Source organism: Oncorhynchus gorbuscha, linkage group LG13, assembly GCF_021184085.1.
Source record: "Oncorhynchus gorbuscha isolate QuinsamMale2020 ecotype Even-year linkage group LG13, OgorEven_v1.0, whole genome shotgun sequence".
Classification (NCBI taxonomy): domain Eukaryota; kingdom Metazoa; phylum Chordata; class Actinopteri; order Salmoniformes; family Salmonidae; genus Oncorhynchus; species Oncorhynchus gorbuscha.
Window position 1 is genome coordinate 53,273,165 of NC_060185.1, and position 18,908 is coordinate 53,292,072.

Sequence of the window (18,908 nt, forward strand, 5' to 3'; positions counted from 1 at the left end):
TCCCCTTCATCTACACTGAGGGGCGGCAGGGTAGCGTTTTTTTTTAAACACAACCACCTGGACCACACACAAAAGTATATTTTGAAATAAAACAATACCATAATTGCTTGATAAGGTAAATCTGGCATGTTAGAGCTTGACAACACACGTGTGTGTGTTATTTTCAATGACAGCCTAGGAACAGTGGGTTACCTGAAAAGGGGCATGTTGTCCGCCCAAACAAAGGATCAGAGAATTAATCTAGTACTGAAGCAAAAGCTACAGCTAGCTAGCACTGCAGTGTACACAATTTTATTTATTTTACCTTTATTTAACTAGGCAATTCTTATTTTCAATGAAGGCCTAGGAACAGTGGGTTAACTGCCTCTTTCAGGGGCAGAACGACAGATTTTTACCTGGTCAGCTTTTTTACCTTGTTACAAGTCCAACGCTCTAACCACAAGGCTACCCGCCGCCCCACCCCACTCAAAAGAGAGAAAGACAATCGTTGAACAGTTTTGAACTAATTAATTTCTTCCAAAATTAAGAAGCAGGAAGAGAGAAAGAGATTGAAAGTGAAAAAAAAAAACAGCTAACTCGTTCGCCCTACTGAAACACCCTGCTCAAACAGAGGGATACCATGTTAGGTAATTGGATATGACTATCCAACACAACACTGGAACTCTTCCAAGTCAAGTTAAGCTTTTGGTTTTACTAATTTATTGCCACCGGGGCCTGCCAGTGTAACTGTTTACTGACTGTACACTGTCACAGCATGATTGTATGGGTTGACTAACACTTTAGTGCTATTAGCTATGTTGACGAAGACATTACTTTAGCTAATATGGTTACAACGATGTAGGCTGTGTGCTGAAGTTATGATATGGTTTGGCTTGGAAAGTTTCTCTCTCGGCTGGTCACATACAGCTGATTTGTTGTGCATTGAAGTCCTCAAGTGAAGCGAAGAAGAATACAACGTGGCTGTTATGAGAGTGAACTCTATTCATTTCACCGATACTGTTGAAAAATGTTTCTTAAACAGAACGAGGATAAACATACCTGAATTTCTCCAATAGAACCTTGTTTGCAACTGTTGGACTAATGATTACACCCTATATCAGCTAGATTCTGGCAAGAGTGTGCAAAGCGGTATTCAAAGTCACCTCAAATTCTCTCTCAGCCTGTGTGCACCTACGTTGTACTGGGTGAATGGAATATGAATGGGAGTCATCCAACATGCTGTCATAGAAATAAGGCCATGCTCATTAAAAAAAATCATCCCCATCTTAAACAGCACTGCGCGCCACTGGTGTGTGTGTGTTGAGCAGTGCAGACACTGCGTCGGGCCAGGTGGTTGAGTGTGTGTGTTGACCTGGGGGCAAGCGGGCCAAGTGGTTGCGGCGGATGTTAAGGTCTCGCAGCGAGTCCAGTCGACCAACCTGAGGAGGGAGTGTCTGGATCTCATTACAACTCACGTCCTGGAGAGAGGGATGAGAGAGGAGAGGATGACCTGGTTAAACAGTAATCAAACCACAACCACCAATAAGGGGGTAAAAACAGGCAAATCAACATGGTGGTTTTGACACTAAAACCCACGGTCAATTAAGCCAAAACTGTGTGTGTCTGCTGTACTGACCAGTTCTGTGAGCTGTAGTAGTTGGCCCAGCTCTTCGGGAAGGGAGACAAGCTTGTTGTTACAGGCAATCAGGACCTTCAACGGCAGACTGCACACCGGGCTGGGCAGGGTCGACAACTGGTTTCGACTGAAATCCAGATGAAAGAAGAACAGAGCAACAGGAGAGAGGGCGGAAAGAAAATGTAAGAGGGGTTTTTGACTAAAGCTTAGTAGATTTATGTCCATTCAAATAGTTGTGATGGATGTTTTTTAAGTGTACTGGCAAGATGGCAAATGTTTATTATTAAACAAAGTTACAATGTTCCAATGATGTTCTTGACAATCTTTTGCGATTGTCTGGGAACACTTCCTACCAAACAGGTTGATGTTACAGACCAAAAATCTTTCAAAACTGTTAATCAGATATGTTGTGACGTTTCTCTATGCCCAAAACAGATCGCTTTACTATTGGTTTATGAATGAACATGGGTTTTGTTCCAAATGACACACTATTCCATATTTAGTGCACTACTTTTATAGTGAATAGGGTGCCTTTGGGATGCTGACCATCTGTTTAAAGGCATCACACATCTTCACACAGGTGTGTGTAATATGCATGCATAGGCCGTCTTTCTATGGTTAAGTGTACAAGTGTTTTGTCAAATTTGTAAATAGATGTGTCCATCAGAGTTCACTCTGTGTTTATCACCATATGTTCAGGTATGTGAGTGTCAGTGGTGGAAAAAGTACTCAACTGTCATACTTGAGTAAAAGTAATAGAAAATGACTCAATTAAAAGCAAGTCACCTAGTGAAGTATTACTTGACTAAAATTATCTGGTTGTAAATTAACTTAAGTACAGTGGTGGAGAAAGTAGTATACTGACATCATTTTTTAAAAGTAAAAGCCATACATCAAATTCTTTATATTAAGCAAACCAGACAGCACAATGTTCTTTTAATTTTTATTTATTTATGGACAGAGGGGGCCACAAACACTCAGACGTAATTTACAAATACAGAATTTATGTTAAGTGAGTCTGCCAAATCAGTGTCAGTAGGGATGACAACGTGTTCTAATGATATAGGACCATATTGCTGTAATTCCTGAGCAGTTTGATGGGGTTGAGGTCAGGCTCTGAGCAGGCCAGTCAAGTTCTTCCACACTGATCTTGAAAAAAACATTTCTGTATGGACCCCATTTTGTGCACAGGGGCATTGTCATGCTGAAACAGGAAAGGGCCTTCCCCAAACTGTTGCCACCATGTTGGAATCACAGAATCGTCTAGAATGTCATTGTACGCTGTCACGTTAAGATTTCCCTTCACTGGAACTAAGGGGCCTAGCCCGAACCATGAAAAACAGCCACAGACCATTATTCCTCCACCAAACGTTACAGTTGGCACTATGCATTGGGGCAGGTAGCGTGATTCATCACTCCACAGTCCAATGGAGGCGAGCTTTACACCGCTCCAGGCGACACTTGGAATTACAAGCCATGGAAAACCATTTGAGGCTCCCGACAAACAGTTCTTGTGCCAACTTTGTTTCCAGAGGCAGTTTGGAACTCGGTAGTGAGTGTTACAACATAGGACAGGCTTCAGCACTCGATCGTCCTGTTCTGTGAGCTTGTGTGGCATACCACTTTGCGGCCGAGCCATTGTTGCTCCTTGACGTACCCACTTCACAATAAAAGCACTTACAGTTGACCGTGGAAACTCTAGCCGGGCAGAAATTTGACAAACTGACTTGTTGTAAAGGTGGCATCCAATGACGGTGCCATGTTATAAATCACTGAGATTAAATAGCAGAATCCACTCATTTGAAGGGGTGTCCACATACTTTTGTAGTGTATTTCACAGTGGTTTAGATGGTACAATGATGCTCAACACCAGGGTTCGTTCATCAACTAGGTTTGGCCTTGGGCCAAATGTTTTCTGAGCTAATAGTCGGTACGTCAGAACATAATTAGCATACATTATTAGCACAATTAATAGACCTACACTACATTTTTAACACTTCTGACTAGAACATAAATTCAATGCCAATAATTTCAATCTGATTTCACTCAAAATCACCAATGTCTCTTTTCAATTATTATTTTGAATACATTGGTGGGGAAAAACAAGTGTACAATACTTTGTTGATGTTATTCGTTAAAAACAATTAGCTTACTAGCAAGAGGAAATCTTAATCTCAAACATCAAAAGGTGGAGAATAAAAATTGAAGTTTAAGGGATGAATGGTTTAAATTTTTGCCTAAAATGACATAACCAAATCTTACTGCCTGTAGCTCAGGCCCTGAAGCAAGGATATGCATATTCTTGGTACCATTTGAAACACTGAAATGCGGAATTGTGAAAGGAATGTAGAAGAATATAACAATAGATCTGGTAGAAGAAAATACAAAGAAAAAAACAAACGTTTTTTATTTATTTAAATGCAACAGAAAGGTCCCAGTTCTAGCCATCACTCTGGTTGTAATTCCGCTGGTGTCCAAAAGATGACAGCAGTGTATGTGCAAAGTTTCAGACGGATGAGCGAACTACATGACATTAAGTGTGAAGTCACCGAGGTACATTTGGGCAAATCGTGTAGGAGACATTTGTATTCATATTACATTTTTCTGAAAGAATATCGTCAAATCTGTATACTTGGACTTTGATTTAGCTTTTCCAGTATTAGTAGCCATATTATAAGTTCAACATTTGCAAAACCAGTTTTCATAACTTCATAACTTCTGCCCAAAAGGAAAAGGTACGCTGTCGCACAAGGTTAGTAGCTACATTTTACAACAGATACAGGGTTTCCGGATGCTCCCATAAAGCCCAGCTCATTGGCGATCTAGCTAGCACTGTTTGACCCCGATTGGTGCTTATTTGACACAGTTTTAGTCGTTCAGGTGAAGACCGCCTGCGTCATCGGCGTGCCATGAAGGCGTTTCTTTCTGACCAGATATGGATATACTACACCACTAATGATACAGTGAAGTCTGGTTACGTTTTATGATCGCTGAGGAATACATACGAATGTAATTTGACTGGTTGAAACAACATTTAGGGTTAGATTTTCAGATTCCTTTCTTTGCAAATGGAACGAGTTGAAATACAAAATCTATGGTGCATGCAAATTGGACCTTTTTAGGATATGAACAATTATTTTATCCAACAAAACAACACTTCATGTTATCTCTGGGACCCTTTCGGATGATAAATCAGAGCAAGATTTCAGAATGTAAGCACACATCAAACATATCGCTGTGAAAAGTTGTTGTTGTTAGGAGCTCTCCTCCAAAAATAATAATAATAATAATAATAATATATGCCATTTAGCAGACGCTTTTATCCAAAGCGACTTACAGTCATGTGTGCATACATTCTACGTATGGGTGGTCCCGGGGATCGAACCCACTAACCTGGCGTTACAAGCGCCATGCTCTACCAACTGAGCTACACAGGTTATAAAAGCATGGTTACATTAATAAGAACTTGAGCTTTCAGCCGAGATAAGACACTTATACGTACCAACATTTATTGTTTCTCTAAAATCTGCGATAGTGAAAAGGCGCTGCATGATATACAACGGTCCCGTTGACGGGACGCCAATCCCGAACTAGCAAGAGGAAATTTTGATCTCAACTATCAAAAGTTGGAGAATAAACATAACCCCCAATGCCAAGCCTGTGGGTTATTTGCAACAAAAATGTTGTTTGCAAAGAATTCAATCTCATAAATCATTATACATCTAAGCATGGTACTTTCAGTGGTCTTCCCACTCCAGAGAGAGGCATGATGTAGAAAAATGAAAGAGTTAACACACAGAAGCAGAATCCTCCTATGTGACCTGACTCAACAACAGAAGGTCACAAGTGCCTCCATTAAAAGCGTCCTGGGTTCTAACCCAACACAACATGCCCATCACAGACGTGGAGGTGTTTAAAAGGTGCATGGTGACAGCTTTGGTGGAATTGGCTACGGACAAGTCTATGGATAGCATAAATGAGACTGTCAAACAGGTGCCCCTGTCTGCATCAACAGCAGGCCGCCACGTCCATGCACTGGTGGATGATGTGCATAGGATTGTTCTAGAGGGGCTCAATCAGGCTGAGCATTTGTCCCTGGCTATTGATGACAACACTGATGTAGCACAGTTGTGTGTATATGTCCGTTAATTAGATTATTTTTCGATTTCTTAAAGAACATTAGACCAGTGCCTTTGTAATTTGGAACATGACCATAAATGTGTTAGGGCGCCTGTATAAGTTGTACATTTAAGACACTGAGGAGAGGACGAGGGGGGGCTAAAAGCATGTCTGGCATTCTGGGATATATGCAATCTGTGTATTATTCTTAATTGGATTGCTCAAGTACCATAACAGATAGATATTGTTTTTGCACATCTCCAAATGTCCTCCCACATCTCCTCGTCAATAGTAACAGACAGTCATTTATCCCACACCTGCTTGACCACCTGTGGGTCAACAGTAGAAATGAACCTAAAAGAATCATAAAATAATTATTTCAATGACAAGACATCAGGGTTGCCAATGAAGGTGGTGCTCTTCAAAATAGGTCTAACTTGTAGAAAGTGAAAAGAGTCCTACTTATAGAGTTGATATTTCTCAACCATCTGCTCAAATAAACAATTAAATCCTATCAGTGACAACATCATTTAGTCTGCCTATACCCTTATGAAGCCAAACATTAAAGACAGCATCCAGCAATCCTGATACAAATATGGGTTGTTAAGAATTAGGGTAAGAGCAGAGGTTAGTTTGGACCTTCCCAAAACACTTTGAACTGGCCTCCTCCATGCTTTGAGTGCATTAAGTAGAATGGGATTATTGCAATAATCTTACACAGATTTGAAGCTTCTGGGAAGAAAAAAAATATATATATATATATATAAAATAAGTAGGCGGCAGGGTAGCCTAGTGGATGTCATAAGGTGAATGCACCAATTTGTAAGTCGCTCTGGATAAGAGCGTCTGCTAAATGACTTAAATGTAAATGGTTAGAGCGTTGGGCTAGTAACCGGAAGGTTGCAAGTTCAAACCCCCAAGCTGACAAGGTACAAATCTGTCGTTCTGCCCCTGAACAGGCAGTTAACCCACTGTTCCTAGGCCGTCATTGAAAATAAGAATTTGTTCTTAACTGACTTGCCTAGTTAACTAAAGGTTAAAAAATATATTAAAAAGTCTCAATATCTAATCAAATAGGAGTCATTTGTGATCCATTCAGAAATATAACTTAAGTGGGCACACCACTGATAAAAACCTAATATTGGGCAGATCCAACCCCCCTGAGAACCTAGCAAGTGCAATATTGCCATCTTAACTATTGGCTTGTGTTTACTCCACATAAAGAAACTTAACCAGCCATTTAAATCTGTTATTACCTTATTGGAAAGTAAGACTTCGATCATTTGGATTGGGTAGAGTATTCTTTGTAAAATATTCATTTTCAATAGGAATATTCTACCCAACCATGAAATCAGAGAAGAGTTCCACACTCCAGATGTGTCTTATTGTGTAAAATAAAGTAACAAAATTAGCTTTATACTTTTGCTGGGATTTGGGAGTAATATACCCAGATTCATAAAACCTGAAGGACACCATTTTAAAGTAAATGGGGGAGCGGTAGTAGGTACAAAGCTAAGACAACCAAGTGGCATAGACTATGATTTAGTTAAATTAATCTTGTAGCTTGAAAATACACTGAATAATTCAATAAAAAGGACTGCCCGGGGAAGGACTGCCCGTTCCATGATCTCGCCATCACGGTTGACAACTCCATTGTGTCCTCCTCCCAGAGCGCTAAGAACCTTGGTGTGATCCTGGACAACACCCTGTCGTTCTCAACTAACATCAAGACGGTGGCACGTTCCTGTAGGTTCATGCTCTACAACATCCGCAGAGTACGACCCTGCCTCACACAGGAAGCGGCGCAGGTCCTAATCCAGGCACTTGTCATCTCCCGTCTGGATTACTGCAACTCGCTGTTGGCTGGGCTCCCTGCCTGTGCCATTAAACCCCTACAACTCATCCAGAACGCCGCAGCCCGTCTAGTGTTCAACCTTCCCAAGTTCTCTCACGTCACCCCGCTCCTCCGCTCTCTCCACTGGCTTCCAGTTGAAGCTCGCATCCGCTACAAGACCATGGTGCTTGCCTACGGAGCTGTGAGGGGAACGGCACCTCAGTACCTCCAGGCTCTGATCAGGCCCTACACCCAAATAAGGGCACTGCGTTCATCCACCTCTGGCCTGCTCGTCTCCCTACCACTGAGGAAGTACAGTTCCCGCTCAGCCCAGTCAAAACTGTTCGCTGCTCTGGCTCCCCAATGGTGGAACAAACTCCCTCACGACGCCAGGACAGCGGAGTCAATCACCACCTTCCGGAGACACCTGAAACCCCACCTCTTTAAGGAATACTTAGGATAGGATAAAGTAATCCTTCTCACCCCCTCCCCCCTTAAAATATTTAGATGCACTATTGTAAAGTGGCTGTTCCATTGGATGTCATAAGGTGAATGCACCAATTTGTAAGTCGCTCTGGATAAGAGCGTCTGCTAAATGACTTAAATGTAAATGTAAATGTAATAATATTAACAAGATATGTAATTGAAGTCTCGGGGCTCGAGATGAATATCAAAGCATCAGCATACAAGCTTATTTTTTGACAAACGTCACCAATGAGCAGACCCTGTATAGCAGGCGTTACTCTGATGGCCTCGACCAATGGTTCCATACTGAGCGCAAATTGGCGAGGGGAATAAGGATAGCCCTGTCTGGTACCCCGGTGTGTGGAGAAGCTATTTGACCTTAGTAAGGATAGCAGCCTTCGTTTTTAGTCTTGAATAACATTAAGATACGACTGACATTATTACATCAGTTACGGCCCTTAACAAAGCCAGTTTGGTCACCTTTTACAATAAAAAAATTGAATCAAATGCTATGTCACATACACGTGTTTAGCAGATGTTATTGCGAGTGTATCGAAATGCTCATTTCCAGCTCCAACATTGCAGTAATATCTAACAATTTCACAACAATACACACATATCCAAAGTTATGGAATTAAGAATCTATAAATATTTGAGCGAGCAGTGTCAGAGCGGCATAGACTTTTAAGATACAGTAGAAACATATGAGATTAGTAATGCAACATGTAAACATTATTAAAGTGGTCAATGAATTCAAGTCTATGGATATAGGGCTGTAGCCTTTAATGTGCTAGGGATGGCTATTTAACAGTCTGATAGCCTTGTTTTTCAGTCTCTCGGTCCGTTTTGATGCACCTGTACTGATCTCGCCTTCTGGATGATAGCGAGGAGAACAGGCAGTTGCTCGGGTGGTTGTTGTCCTTGATGATCTTTTTGGCCTTCCTGTGACATCAGGTGCTGTAGGGCAGGTAGTTTGCATTAGGCATTCTACACCACCCTCTGGAGAGCCCTGAGGTTGCGGGTGGTGCAGTTTCCGTACCAGGCAGCGATACTGCCCGAAAGGATGCTCTCAATAGTGCATCTGTAAAAGTTTGTGAGGGTTTTAGGTGCCGAGACAAATTTCTTCAGCAACCTCTCAAAATATTTTAAAAAATACATTTTCACCACAGTCTGTGTGGGTGGACCATTTCAGTTTGTCCGTGATGTGTACGTCGAGGAACTTGAAGCTTTGAACCTTCACTGCGATCCCGATGTGAAACTCCCTCTGATGTTTCTTGACATTCACAATCAGCTCCTATGTTTTATTGACATTGGGTGAGAGGTTATTTTCCTGGCACCACACTCCCAGGGCCCTCACCTTCTTTCTCCCTGTAGGCTGTCTCGTCATTGTTGGTAATCAGGCCTACTACTGTTTTATCATCTGAAAACTTGATGATTAAGTTGGATGCGTGCATGGCCACGCAGTCATGGGTGAACAGGGAGGACAGAAGGGGGCTGAGCACTCATTCTTGTGGGGCCCCAGTGTTGAGGATCAGCGAAGTGGAGGTGTTGTTTCCTACCTTCACCACCGGGTGACGGCCCGTCAATTAGTCCAGAACCCAATTGCACAGGGCGGGGGTCAGGGTCTCGAGCTTAATGATGAGCTTTGAGAGTACTATGGTGTTAAATGTTGAGTGAGAGCCAATGAACAGCATTCTTACAATGGTAATCCTCTTGTCCACATGGGATAGGGCAGTGTTCAGTGTGATGGCATTGTCTGTGGATCTATCGTCTGTGGGTCTAGAGTGTCAGGTAAGGTAGGGGTGATATGATCCTTGACTAGTCTCTCAAAGCACTTCATGATGACAGAAATGAGTGCTATGAGGCTATTTTAATATAGTTCATTTAACTTTTTGCTTTCTTGGGTACAAGAACAAAGGTGGACATTTTGAAGCATGTGGGGACAGCAGACTGGGATAGGGAGATTCCGGACATTTTCAAACACTCCGGCCAACTGGTCTGCGCAAGCTCTGAGGATGTGGCTAGGAATGCAGTCTGGGCCGGCAGTCTTGCGAGGGTTAACACACTTAAATGTCTTACATCGGCCTCGGAGAAGGAAAGCCCACAGTCATTGATAGCGGTCCGCGTCAGTGGCAGTGTTATCCTTAAAGCGGGTGAAGGTGTTTAGCTTGTCTGGAAGCAAGACATTGGTGTCCGCGATGTGGCTAGGTTTTCCCTTTGTAGTCCGTGATCGTCTGTAGTCCCTGCCACATACGTCTCGTGTCTGAGCCGTTGAATTGTGACTCCACTATGTCTCTACACTGATGTTTTGCATGTTCATTGTCTTACGGAGGGAATAACTACACTGTATTCGGACATATTCCCAGTCACCTTACCATGGTTAAATTAGATGGTTTGCACTTTCATTTTTACGTGAATGCTGACATCTATCCACGGTCTTAATAGTCACAGTGGGTAACATTTCCTATACACTTCATGATAAACTCACTCACCATATCAGTGTATTTGTCAATATTATTCTCGGAGGCAACCTGGAACATACCCCAGTCCACGTAATCAAAACAATATTAAGCGTGGATTCCGATTGGTCAGACCAGCAATGAATTGTCCTTAGGCAGAAAATCAATCAGGAAGTACCTGTGCTATAGAGTAAAATGGAGTCATGATCAGATTTGCCAAAGGAGGGAGTGGAAGGGCCTTGTATGCATCCCGGAAATTGGAGTAGCAGTGGTCGAGTGTTTTCGCAGCTCAATTACTAGTCAGTCTTGATAGAACTTCAGTAGTCCACAGCTACAATAAATGCAGCCTCAGGATATGTGGTTTTCAGTTGGCAAAAAGTTCAGTTAAGTACCTTGAGAGCAGTCGTGGTATCGGCTTGAGGGGGAATCTACACGGCTGTGACTATAACCAAAGAGAATTCTCTTGGGGAGGTAATACGGTCGGCATTTGATTGAGAGGTATTCTAGGTCAGGTGAACAAAATAACTTGAGTTCCTGTATGTTATCACAATCACACTAAGTATTTCATCATAAAACATACACCCACGCCCTTCTTCCCAGGGAGATATTTATTCCTCTCTTCACGATGAACTGAGAGAGCCATGTTTTCATGAAACAGAGTATCGTCAACTTTATTATCCAGACACTTAACAAAACTGAGTAATATACTCAGAAGCGGTGGGCGGTGTGCTCGCCTCCCGAGTCGGACTAGAAGTCGACTACCCCTCCTCCGCCAGCGGTGTTTTGGGTCAGTCTCTGGAATCAGTTCAATTGCCCTGTGGGGTACAAACAAAGGATCAGATTTCGGAAAGTCGTATTCCTGGTCGTAATGCTGGTGAGGTACCGCCACTCTGATATCCAAAAGTTCTTCTCGGCTGTATGTAAAATAAAATTTTATGGGCTAATAATTTAAGAAATTTTAAAAAGTTGAACTAGAATCATGGCACCATGACGGCACCATTTTGTCAGATATGTGGCAATAAGTCCACAAGTCGTGTGGCTAGGATTTTAGAAAGACATTTCCTATCCATGTACAGAAGGGCAATAAGGTCTGTTGGAGGAACAAGACTCTGGGAATTTCCCCCTTTTGAGAATAAGTGATATGTTACCATCCCTCAGAGTTTGAGGGAGGTCGTCATTTGAAAATGAGTGGTTAAACATCAAGCAATGGCTCAAGGATCAGGCCTTGGAACTACTTATAGAACTCACTACAAAACCTGTCTGGTCCTAAAGGCCCCACCATTTGGTAAATTCTCAATTGCAAACATCTCTTCCTTAGTAAGGGGCATTAAGGAGACCTCTGTTATTCGGAAATAATAGGGAGTTCAATCTTGTAAAATAAGTCCTCAATCGTCAGTTCTGAGGCATAAAGATATGCCAAAAAATCAAAAATCACATCCATCTCTCTGACAAAAAAGTCAAACAAATAAAGGTAAAAATAATAAAATAAAATATCATATGGAAACAGAAACATTAAGCACCAGACTCTGAGGCCTCATCTTCACCGTGGCTATTTGTCAGGCTCAAAAATCCTCAAATTTTCCCAGATGGCCACCAACCCTTGTATTGGTCAGCTTTGGTGTGTGTGTATTCCCAAACAAGGCCCAGTTGCGCTCTGAGGCGGCTTATGGAGGATGATGTAGTAAACAGCCTCAGATCCAAAGTCCCTTCCACCTGGAGATTTTTTAAAACCTTTATTTAACTAGGCAAGTCAGTTAAGAACAAATTCTTATTTTCAATGATGGCCTAGGAACAGTGGGTTAACTGCCTTGTTCAGGGGCAGAAAGACAGATTTTTACCTTGTCAGCTTGGGGATTTGATCTTGCAACCTTTTGGTTACAAGTCCAACGCTCTAACCACTAGGCTACCTGCCGCCCCAAATATGTTGGCACGACTGCCATATTGCATCTCCATCCCAAAGCCCTTGCTTGGAAGTGTACTTAACCAGACTGCCAAGATTCTTGCCCTCATCCAGCCTCATCGAGACATGGTAGTCATGACAACCATAGGCCTTGTTGATCTCTGTGTGCCAGCATACTTGGGGTCCAACATGTGCGGCGTGTATGGGCTTCAGGCAGAAGTCTTCACACTTTTGGATGCATTTCAGAACTGCAGTTTCCTCTGCTTGGAGGAACAGTGAATTGGATAGGGCAGTACAGATTTATTCTCTTACATCTGCAAGCATAGTCTGAACATCAGACAGGATGGCATTGTCTCCCTCATTCCATGCAATGGCTACTGCTATAGGTTTCAGGCTGCTTACCAATCTCTCCCAAAATACATCATCCAGGAGGAGCCTCTTGATGGGGCTGTCCATATCGGCAGACTGTGATATGGAAATTTCTTGGAGAGACTCCTTCCCCTCCAGGAGACTGTCAGACATTATGAAAACACCACACAGGTGTTGCTGGGCAGCTTCAATGTGGTGCTCTTATTCTTCCCACTTTGCTTGGTGAGGTAGATTGCTGCTATAACTTGATGACCCTTCACATACCTAACCATTTCCTTGGCTCCCTTGTAGAGTGTATCCATTGTTTTCCATACCATCCATGATGTCCTTAAGGAGCAGATTCAATGCATGAGCAGCACAGCCAATGGGTATGACCTGAGGGTAGTACTCCTCCACTTTAGACCAAGCAGCCTTCATGTTTGCAGCAGCCATTTTTTATTTAACTAGGCAAGTCAGTTAAGAAAAGGCTAAGCTTGAGAGCAGGCATATTTATTTAATTTCATTTGCAATTTTTAGAAATCGTTAACGTTGCGTTATGGTAATGAGCCTGAGGGTGTATTCACGATCCCGGATCCGGGATGGGTAAGATCAAGAAGTTAATAAGACCAAATTCTTATTTACAATGACGGCCTACCAAAAGGCAAAAAACATCTGCGGGGACGGGGGTTTCGATTAAAAATACAACAAAACACACGACAAGAGAAACAACTAGAGGTCGACCGATTCATCGGAATGGCCGATTAATTCGGGCCGATTTCAAGTTTTCATAACAATCGGAAATCGGTATTTTTGGTCGCCATTTTTTTTTATACCTTTATTTAACTAGGCAAGTCAGTTAACCTCTTGCTCCTTCCTACCTAACACGCAGGCGTCCCATCTAGACATCTGGAAATGCAAATGCGCTACGCTAAATGCTAATAGCACTCGTTAAAACTCAAACGTTCATTAAAATACACATGCAGGGTATTGAATTAAAGCTACACTCGTTGTGAATCCAGGCAACAAGTCAGATTTTAAAAATGCTTTTCGGCGAAAGCATGAGAAGCTATTATCTGATAGCATGTAACACCCCAAAAGACCCGCAGGGGACGTAAACAAAATAATTAGCATAGTCGTCGCTACACAAACCGCACAAATAAAATATAAAACATTCATTACCTTTGACCATCTTCTTTGTTGGCACTCCTAGATGTCCCATAATCACCATTGGGTCTTTTTTTCGATTAAATCGGTCCATATATAGACTAGATATCGATCTATGAAGACTGTGTGATAAACAAAAACAAATAGCGTCTTATAACGTAACGTCATTTTTTGAAATTAAAAAAGTTGACGATAAACTTTCACAAAACACTTCGAAATACTTTTGTAATGCAACTTTAGGTATTAGTAAACATTACATTTAAGTCATTTAGCAGACGCTCTTATCCAGAGCGACTTACACGTTAATAAGCGATCAAATTGATCACGAGGCGAAGTATATTCTTTAGGTGTCCGTCTGGAAATAATGTCCGGGTAAATCTCAACCAAAATATCCGGTCGGAGACTTGAACAAATGACTTGTCTCTTCGTTTGACCAAGAAACAAAGCCTAGGCAAATGACAATACTGTTGACATCGTGTGGAAGCTGTAGGTATTGCAACCTCAGCCCCATTTATTGTGGTTCGCCTTTATCAATGGGTTGAAGTGGCGGATGGATATATATTTCCATTTTCAGTGATCAGATTTTCCTGCGCTTTTCGATGAAACGCACGTTCTGTTATAGTCACAGCCGTGATTTAACCAGTTTTATAAACGTCTGAGTGTTTTCTATCCACACATACTAATCATATGCATATACTATATTCCTGGCATGAGCAGCAGGGCGCTGAAATGTTGCGCGATTTTTAACAGAATGTTCTAAAAAGTAGGGGGTAGGAGTAACAGGTTAAATGATGTATGACATTTGTATCTTCATGAATGTTTAACATTACGATTTCTGTAATTTGAATATGTCGCTTTGCAACTTCACCAGATGTTGTCGAGGTGGGAAGCTAGCGTCCCAATGATCTGTATGAAGTTAAGGGTAGAGAAAGCTTGTTGGACACTAAGAAAGATTTGTGGTAGAGCATACGACACAAGATCTGTGGAGGGGCCAGCTGAGTACAAAACTATCATCTGCATATAAATGGATGAGAGCGATACCTACTGCCTGAGCTATGTTGTTGATGTAAATTGAGAAGAGCGTGGGGCCAAGGATCGAGCCTTGGGGACTCCCTTGGTGACAGGCAGTGGCTGAGAGAGCAGATGTTCTGACATTATACACTGCACTCTGAGAAAGATAGTTAGCAAACAAGGCCAAAGACCGCTCGGAGATACAAATACTCCGTAGCCTAACGTATCAAAAGCTTTGGCCAAGTCCATAAAGATAGCAGCACAACATCGCTTAGAATCAAGGGCAATGGTGACGTCATTGAGGACCTTCAAGGTTGCAGTGACATATCCAAAACCTGAGCAAAAACCAGATTGCATACCAGAGAGAATACTATAGACATCAAGAAAGCCAGTCAGTTGAGTTTGTCCAACACTTTTGATAAATAGGGTAAAATAGAAATAGGCCTATAACAGTTAGGATCAGCTTGATCTCCCGCTTTAACCTGTTGAGTGTTGGGGGCATTATTTTGATGTTCGGATGAAAAACATGCCCAAATGAAACTGCCTATTTCTCAGGCCCAGAAGCTAGAATATGCATATAATTGTCAGATTAGGATAGAAAACACTCAAGTTTCCAAAACTGTCAAAATATTGTCTGGGAGTATAACAGAACTGATATTGCAGGTGAAAACCTGAGGAAAATCCAACTAGGAAGTGCCTCTTATGTTGAACGCTCCCTGTTCCATTGCATGCCTTCCCTCCATTTAAAGGAATAGCAACCAGATTCATTTCCCTATGGCTTCCACATGGTGTGAACAGTCTTTAGACAGTTTCAGCCTTTTATTCCTGAAAAATGAGCGAGAACGACACATCGCGTCAGTGGATGGCTGGGTGCCAGCAGAGTTTTGCATGAGCAACAGCTTGGAGCAGACATTTTCTCTCTGTCTCCTATTGAAAAAGCTATGGTCCGGCTTAAATATTTATTGCAAAAACAACCTGAGGATTGATTATAAAAAAACGTATAACATGTTTCTACGAACTTTACGGATACTATTTGGAATTTGTCTGCCCTGTTGTGGCCGCTCAAGCATGTGGATTACTCAACAAAATGTGCCAACCAAATGGAGGTATTTTGGATATAAAAATAATCTTTATGGAACAAAAGGAACATTTATTGTGTTACTGGGAGTCTCAAGAGTGCAAATATCCAAAGATCAAAGGTAAGCGATTAATTTGATTGCTTTTCTGACTTTTGTGACCAATTTACTTTGCTGCTAGCTGTTCATAATGTTTTGTCTGCTGAGAGAGATGTCCTTACAAAAAAGCTTGTTTTTTTTTAGCTGTACGCTTTTTTGAAATCTGACACGCCAGGTGGATTAACAAAAACTAAGCTGTGTTTTGCTCTATTGCACTTGTAATTTCATTTGAATTTGGCGCACTACAATTAAGCGGATGTTGACGAAAATGATCCCGCTAACGGGATTGGTGCGCCAAGAAGTTAAATAAAGGACAAACCGTGGCTGCTTTCCAAGCAATGGGAACCTCCCCAGAGAGGAGAGACAGATTAAAAAGGTTGGAGATAGGCTTGGCGATCATAGGGGCAGCAACCTTAAAGAAGAAAGGGTCTAAACCATCTGACCCAGCTGTTTTTTTGGGGTCAAGTTTAAGGAGCGCCTCTTTTTGGCTGGGCAGGGGAAAAGAGGGAGAAGCATTGGGGATAGTCACATTAAAAGGTGTGGCAGATGAGGAAATGCTGGACGGGCAAGGAGGCATGGCTGAGTCAAATAGGAATCCTGAGTTAATGAAGTAGTGATTAAAGAACTCAGCCATATGATTCTTGTCAGTAACAACCCCATCATCAACTTTAAGGGACATGTGCAGCTGTGAGGCGGGTTTTATTCTCCAGGTCTTTAACTGTTTTACAGAACTTCTTGGGGATAGATGTACAAAGAGAGAACTGCTCCTTAAAGTAACTAACTTTGCCCTTCAATATAGCCTGAGTGCTCTTATTTCTCATTTGCCTGAACGTGAGGCAGTCAACCTGAGTATGCCGAGCCTTTTGCCAAATGCAATTTGAGGTGTAGTAGCTCTGCAAGATCACGGTCGAACCAGGGCCTGAACCTGTTTTTAATTCTCATTTTCTTTATGGGGGCGTGTTTGTTAACAATACCACTGAAAATATTTAAAAAAAGAAGGTCCAAGCATCTTTGACCGAGGGGATCAAGCTGATTCTATACCATTTTACAGAGGCCAGTTCATGAAGGAAGGCTTGCTCATTAAAGTTTTTTAGCAAGGATCTATGACAAATCAGGAAAGGTCGTTTCACTGAGCAGCCATTACTAACACAGGTGGTAAAAAACAGTGATCACTAAGGTCATTACTGAAGAAACCAGACTAATACCTATCAGGATTATGTCTGTCACCAGTGCAAATACCTTCGGTTGTCCAAGGTCATTGATGACTGACTTCAGCTCATCTGCAATGTAGAGACCGGTGTGTCTGTTGTCCCTTGTGTCTGTGCTCTTGTAGAATATTGGTTGAGGGGTGAAGATGTAGTTAATTATTCCTTGGCCACGAACATTCGACCACCCATCAGAGATGATTGCAATATAGTCTGCTTGCACTATGATTTGCTTGACCTTCACTTGAACTCTGCATCCATTAAATTAGTAGATAAAGCATGTCTGGTTGGAGGGGTGTACACGCTGGACAAAGAACATTCAGAAATCTCTTCCAACACACATTGCCTGTGAGGATCAGAGGTGAACCTGCATACACAGCTTGAGCAAGACATTAGTCAGCATTTATCTTACTACGTTCCGCCATTGAGTCTTCTGTAAACTTCTGGAAAACTTCTGATTCCAGGAGGACCATGAGCTGTTGCTATCGATAAGGTGTCAGATTCAAATCAAATAGAAGTAGACAGACTTTTGTCAGAGGTTGCTTGTTGTGAGCGCTGAGGGAACTTCTTGCACTTTGGCCAGATGATTCTGCATCTTTGTTGCATTCTTCACATATGATTTGGCTCAGTATTTGCAAATGTACACAGCTTTTCCTTCTACATTAGCTGCAGCAAAATGTCTCCACACATCAGATAGTGCCCGTGGCGTTTTCCTGTAAAGGTTAGAAAATCACTTAATTATATGTGCATGGAATTGTGTGTGTATAAGTAAATAAAAAAATATATAAATATATTTACTTATACACACACACACACACACACACACACACACACACACACACACACAATTCCATGCACAGATAAATAGTTAAGCAATTAGATAAATGTATTATCGTACAAAGGAGTTGTTTAAAAATTAAACATGTATGGAAACAGGGGAATTAACAATCCTCAGTTAGTAGGCTCAAGCAAGCTAAACCCCACGTGGTAACAAAAACTAACTAGTAGAACTTGTTAACAAGTAAAAAATTATTTAAACACACTTTGCTGTAGGCTACTATTTACTAGTTAACAAAAAATCATGTATGTCATAAAATATATTTACCCCGCCCAGTATTGTAATCTCAACTTACCAGAAAGCATGTAGTTCTTGGCTCAGACAGTGTAGTAGTGTGGGCTCAATAGCATCTCATTAGTGCGCAAGATCTTGAGAATCAGCTGTACATGTGACGGAAGAGTGTACTGCACATGTGATGGAAGAATGCACTGTGCATGCAGAGGGTTGTAATTCCCTTGAACTGGGGAGTTTAACCAAAATATGCCAAAATATCTAGAATTGCCTTGTGTATCCCACCCCACACACAAAACAAATCACTGTTATAAGCTAACTTTTTATTTATTTATGAATTTTAGCAAAATTCCCAGAATTCCCAGGCTGAACTTCCCATGGGAAATTTACTGGAAAGTTTCAGACCCTTGCGTTTCCGACGCGGGATACATAGCCGATATCGAAGTCTATTGTACTGTTGATGTATTGAATTCATATTGAGCTCATTGTACAAATTTCACTCGAGGTGATACTTTTGTATTATTTTGGTGGGCTAACTTCCTTC

At 41.7% G+C, this 18,908-nt stretch overlaps 1 protein-coding gene across 8 annotated transcripts in view; it reads right to left on the reverse strand.

Moving 5' to 3' along the window:
• LOC123993152 (DISP complex protein LRCH3-like) overlaps window positions 1-18,908 on the reverse strand; it is a 75,029-nt gene that overhangs the window by 40,560 nt on the left and 15,561 nt on the right. For all 8 annotated transcript variants that reach the window (XM_046294993.1, XM_046294992.1, XM_046294991.1 and 5 more), the window contains exons 3-4: window positions 1,616-1,742; window positions 1,352-1,457 (exon numbers count right to left, since the gene is read on the reverse strand). In XM_046294993.1, the coding sequence (XP_046150949.1) occupies window positions 1,352-1,457; window positions 1,616-1,742 (233 nt within the window). The remainder of the gene's footprint in view (window positions 1-1,351; window positions 1,458-1,615; window positions 1,743-18,908) is intronic.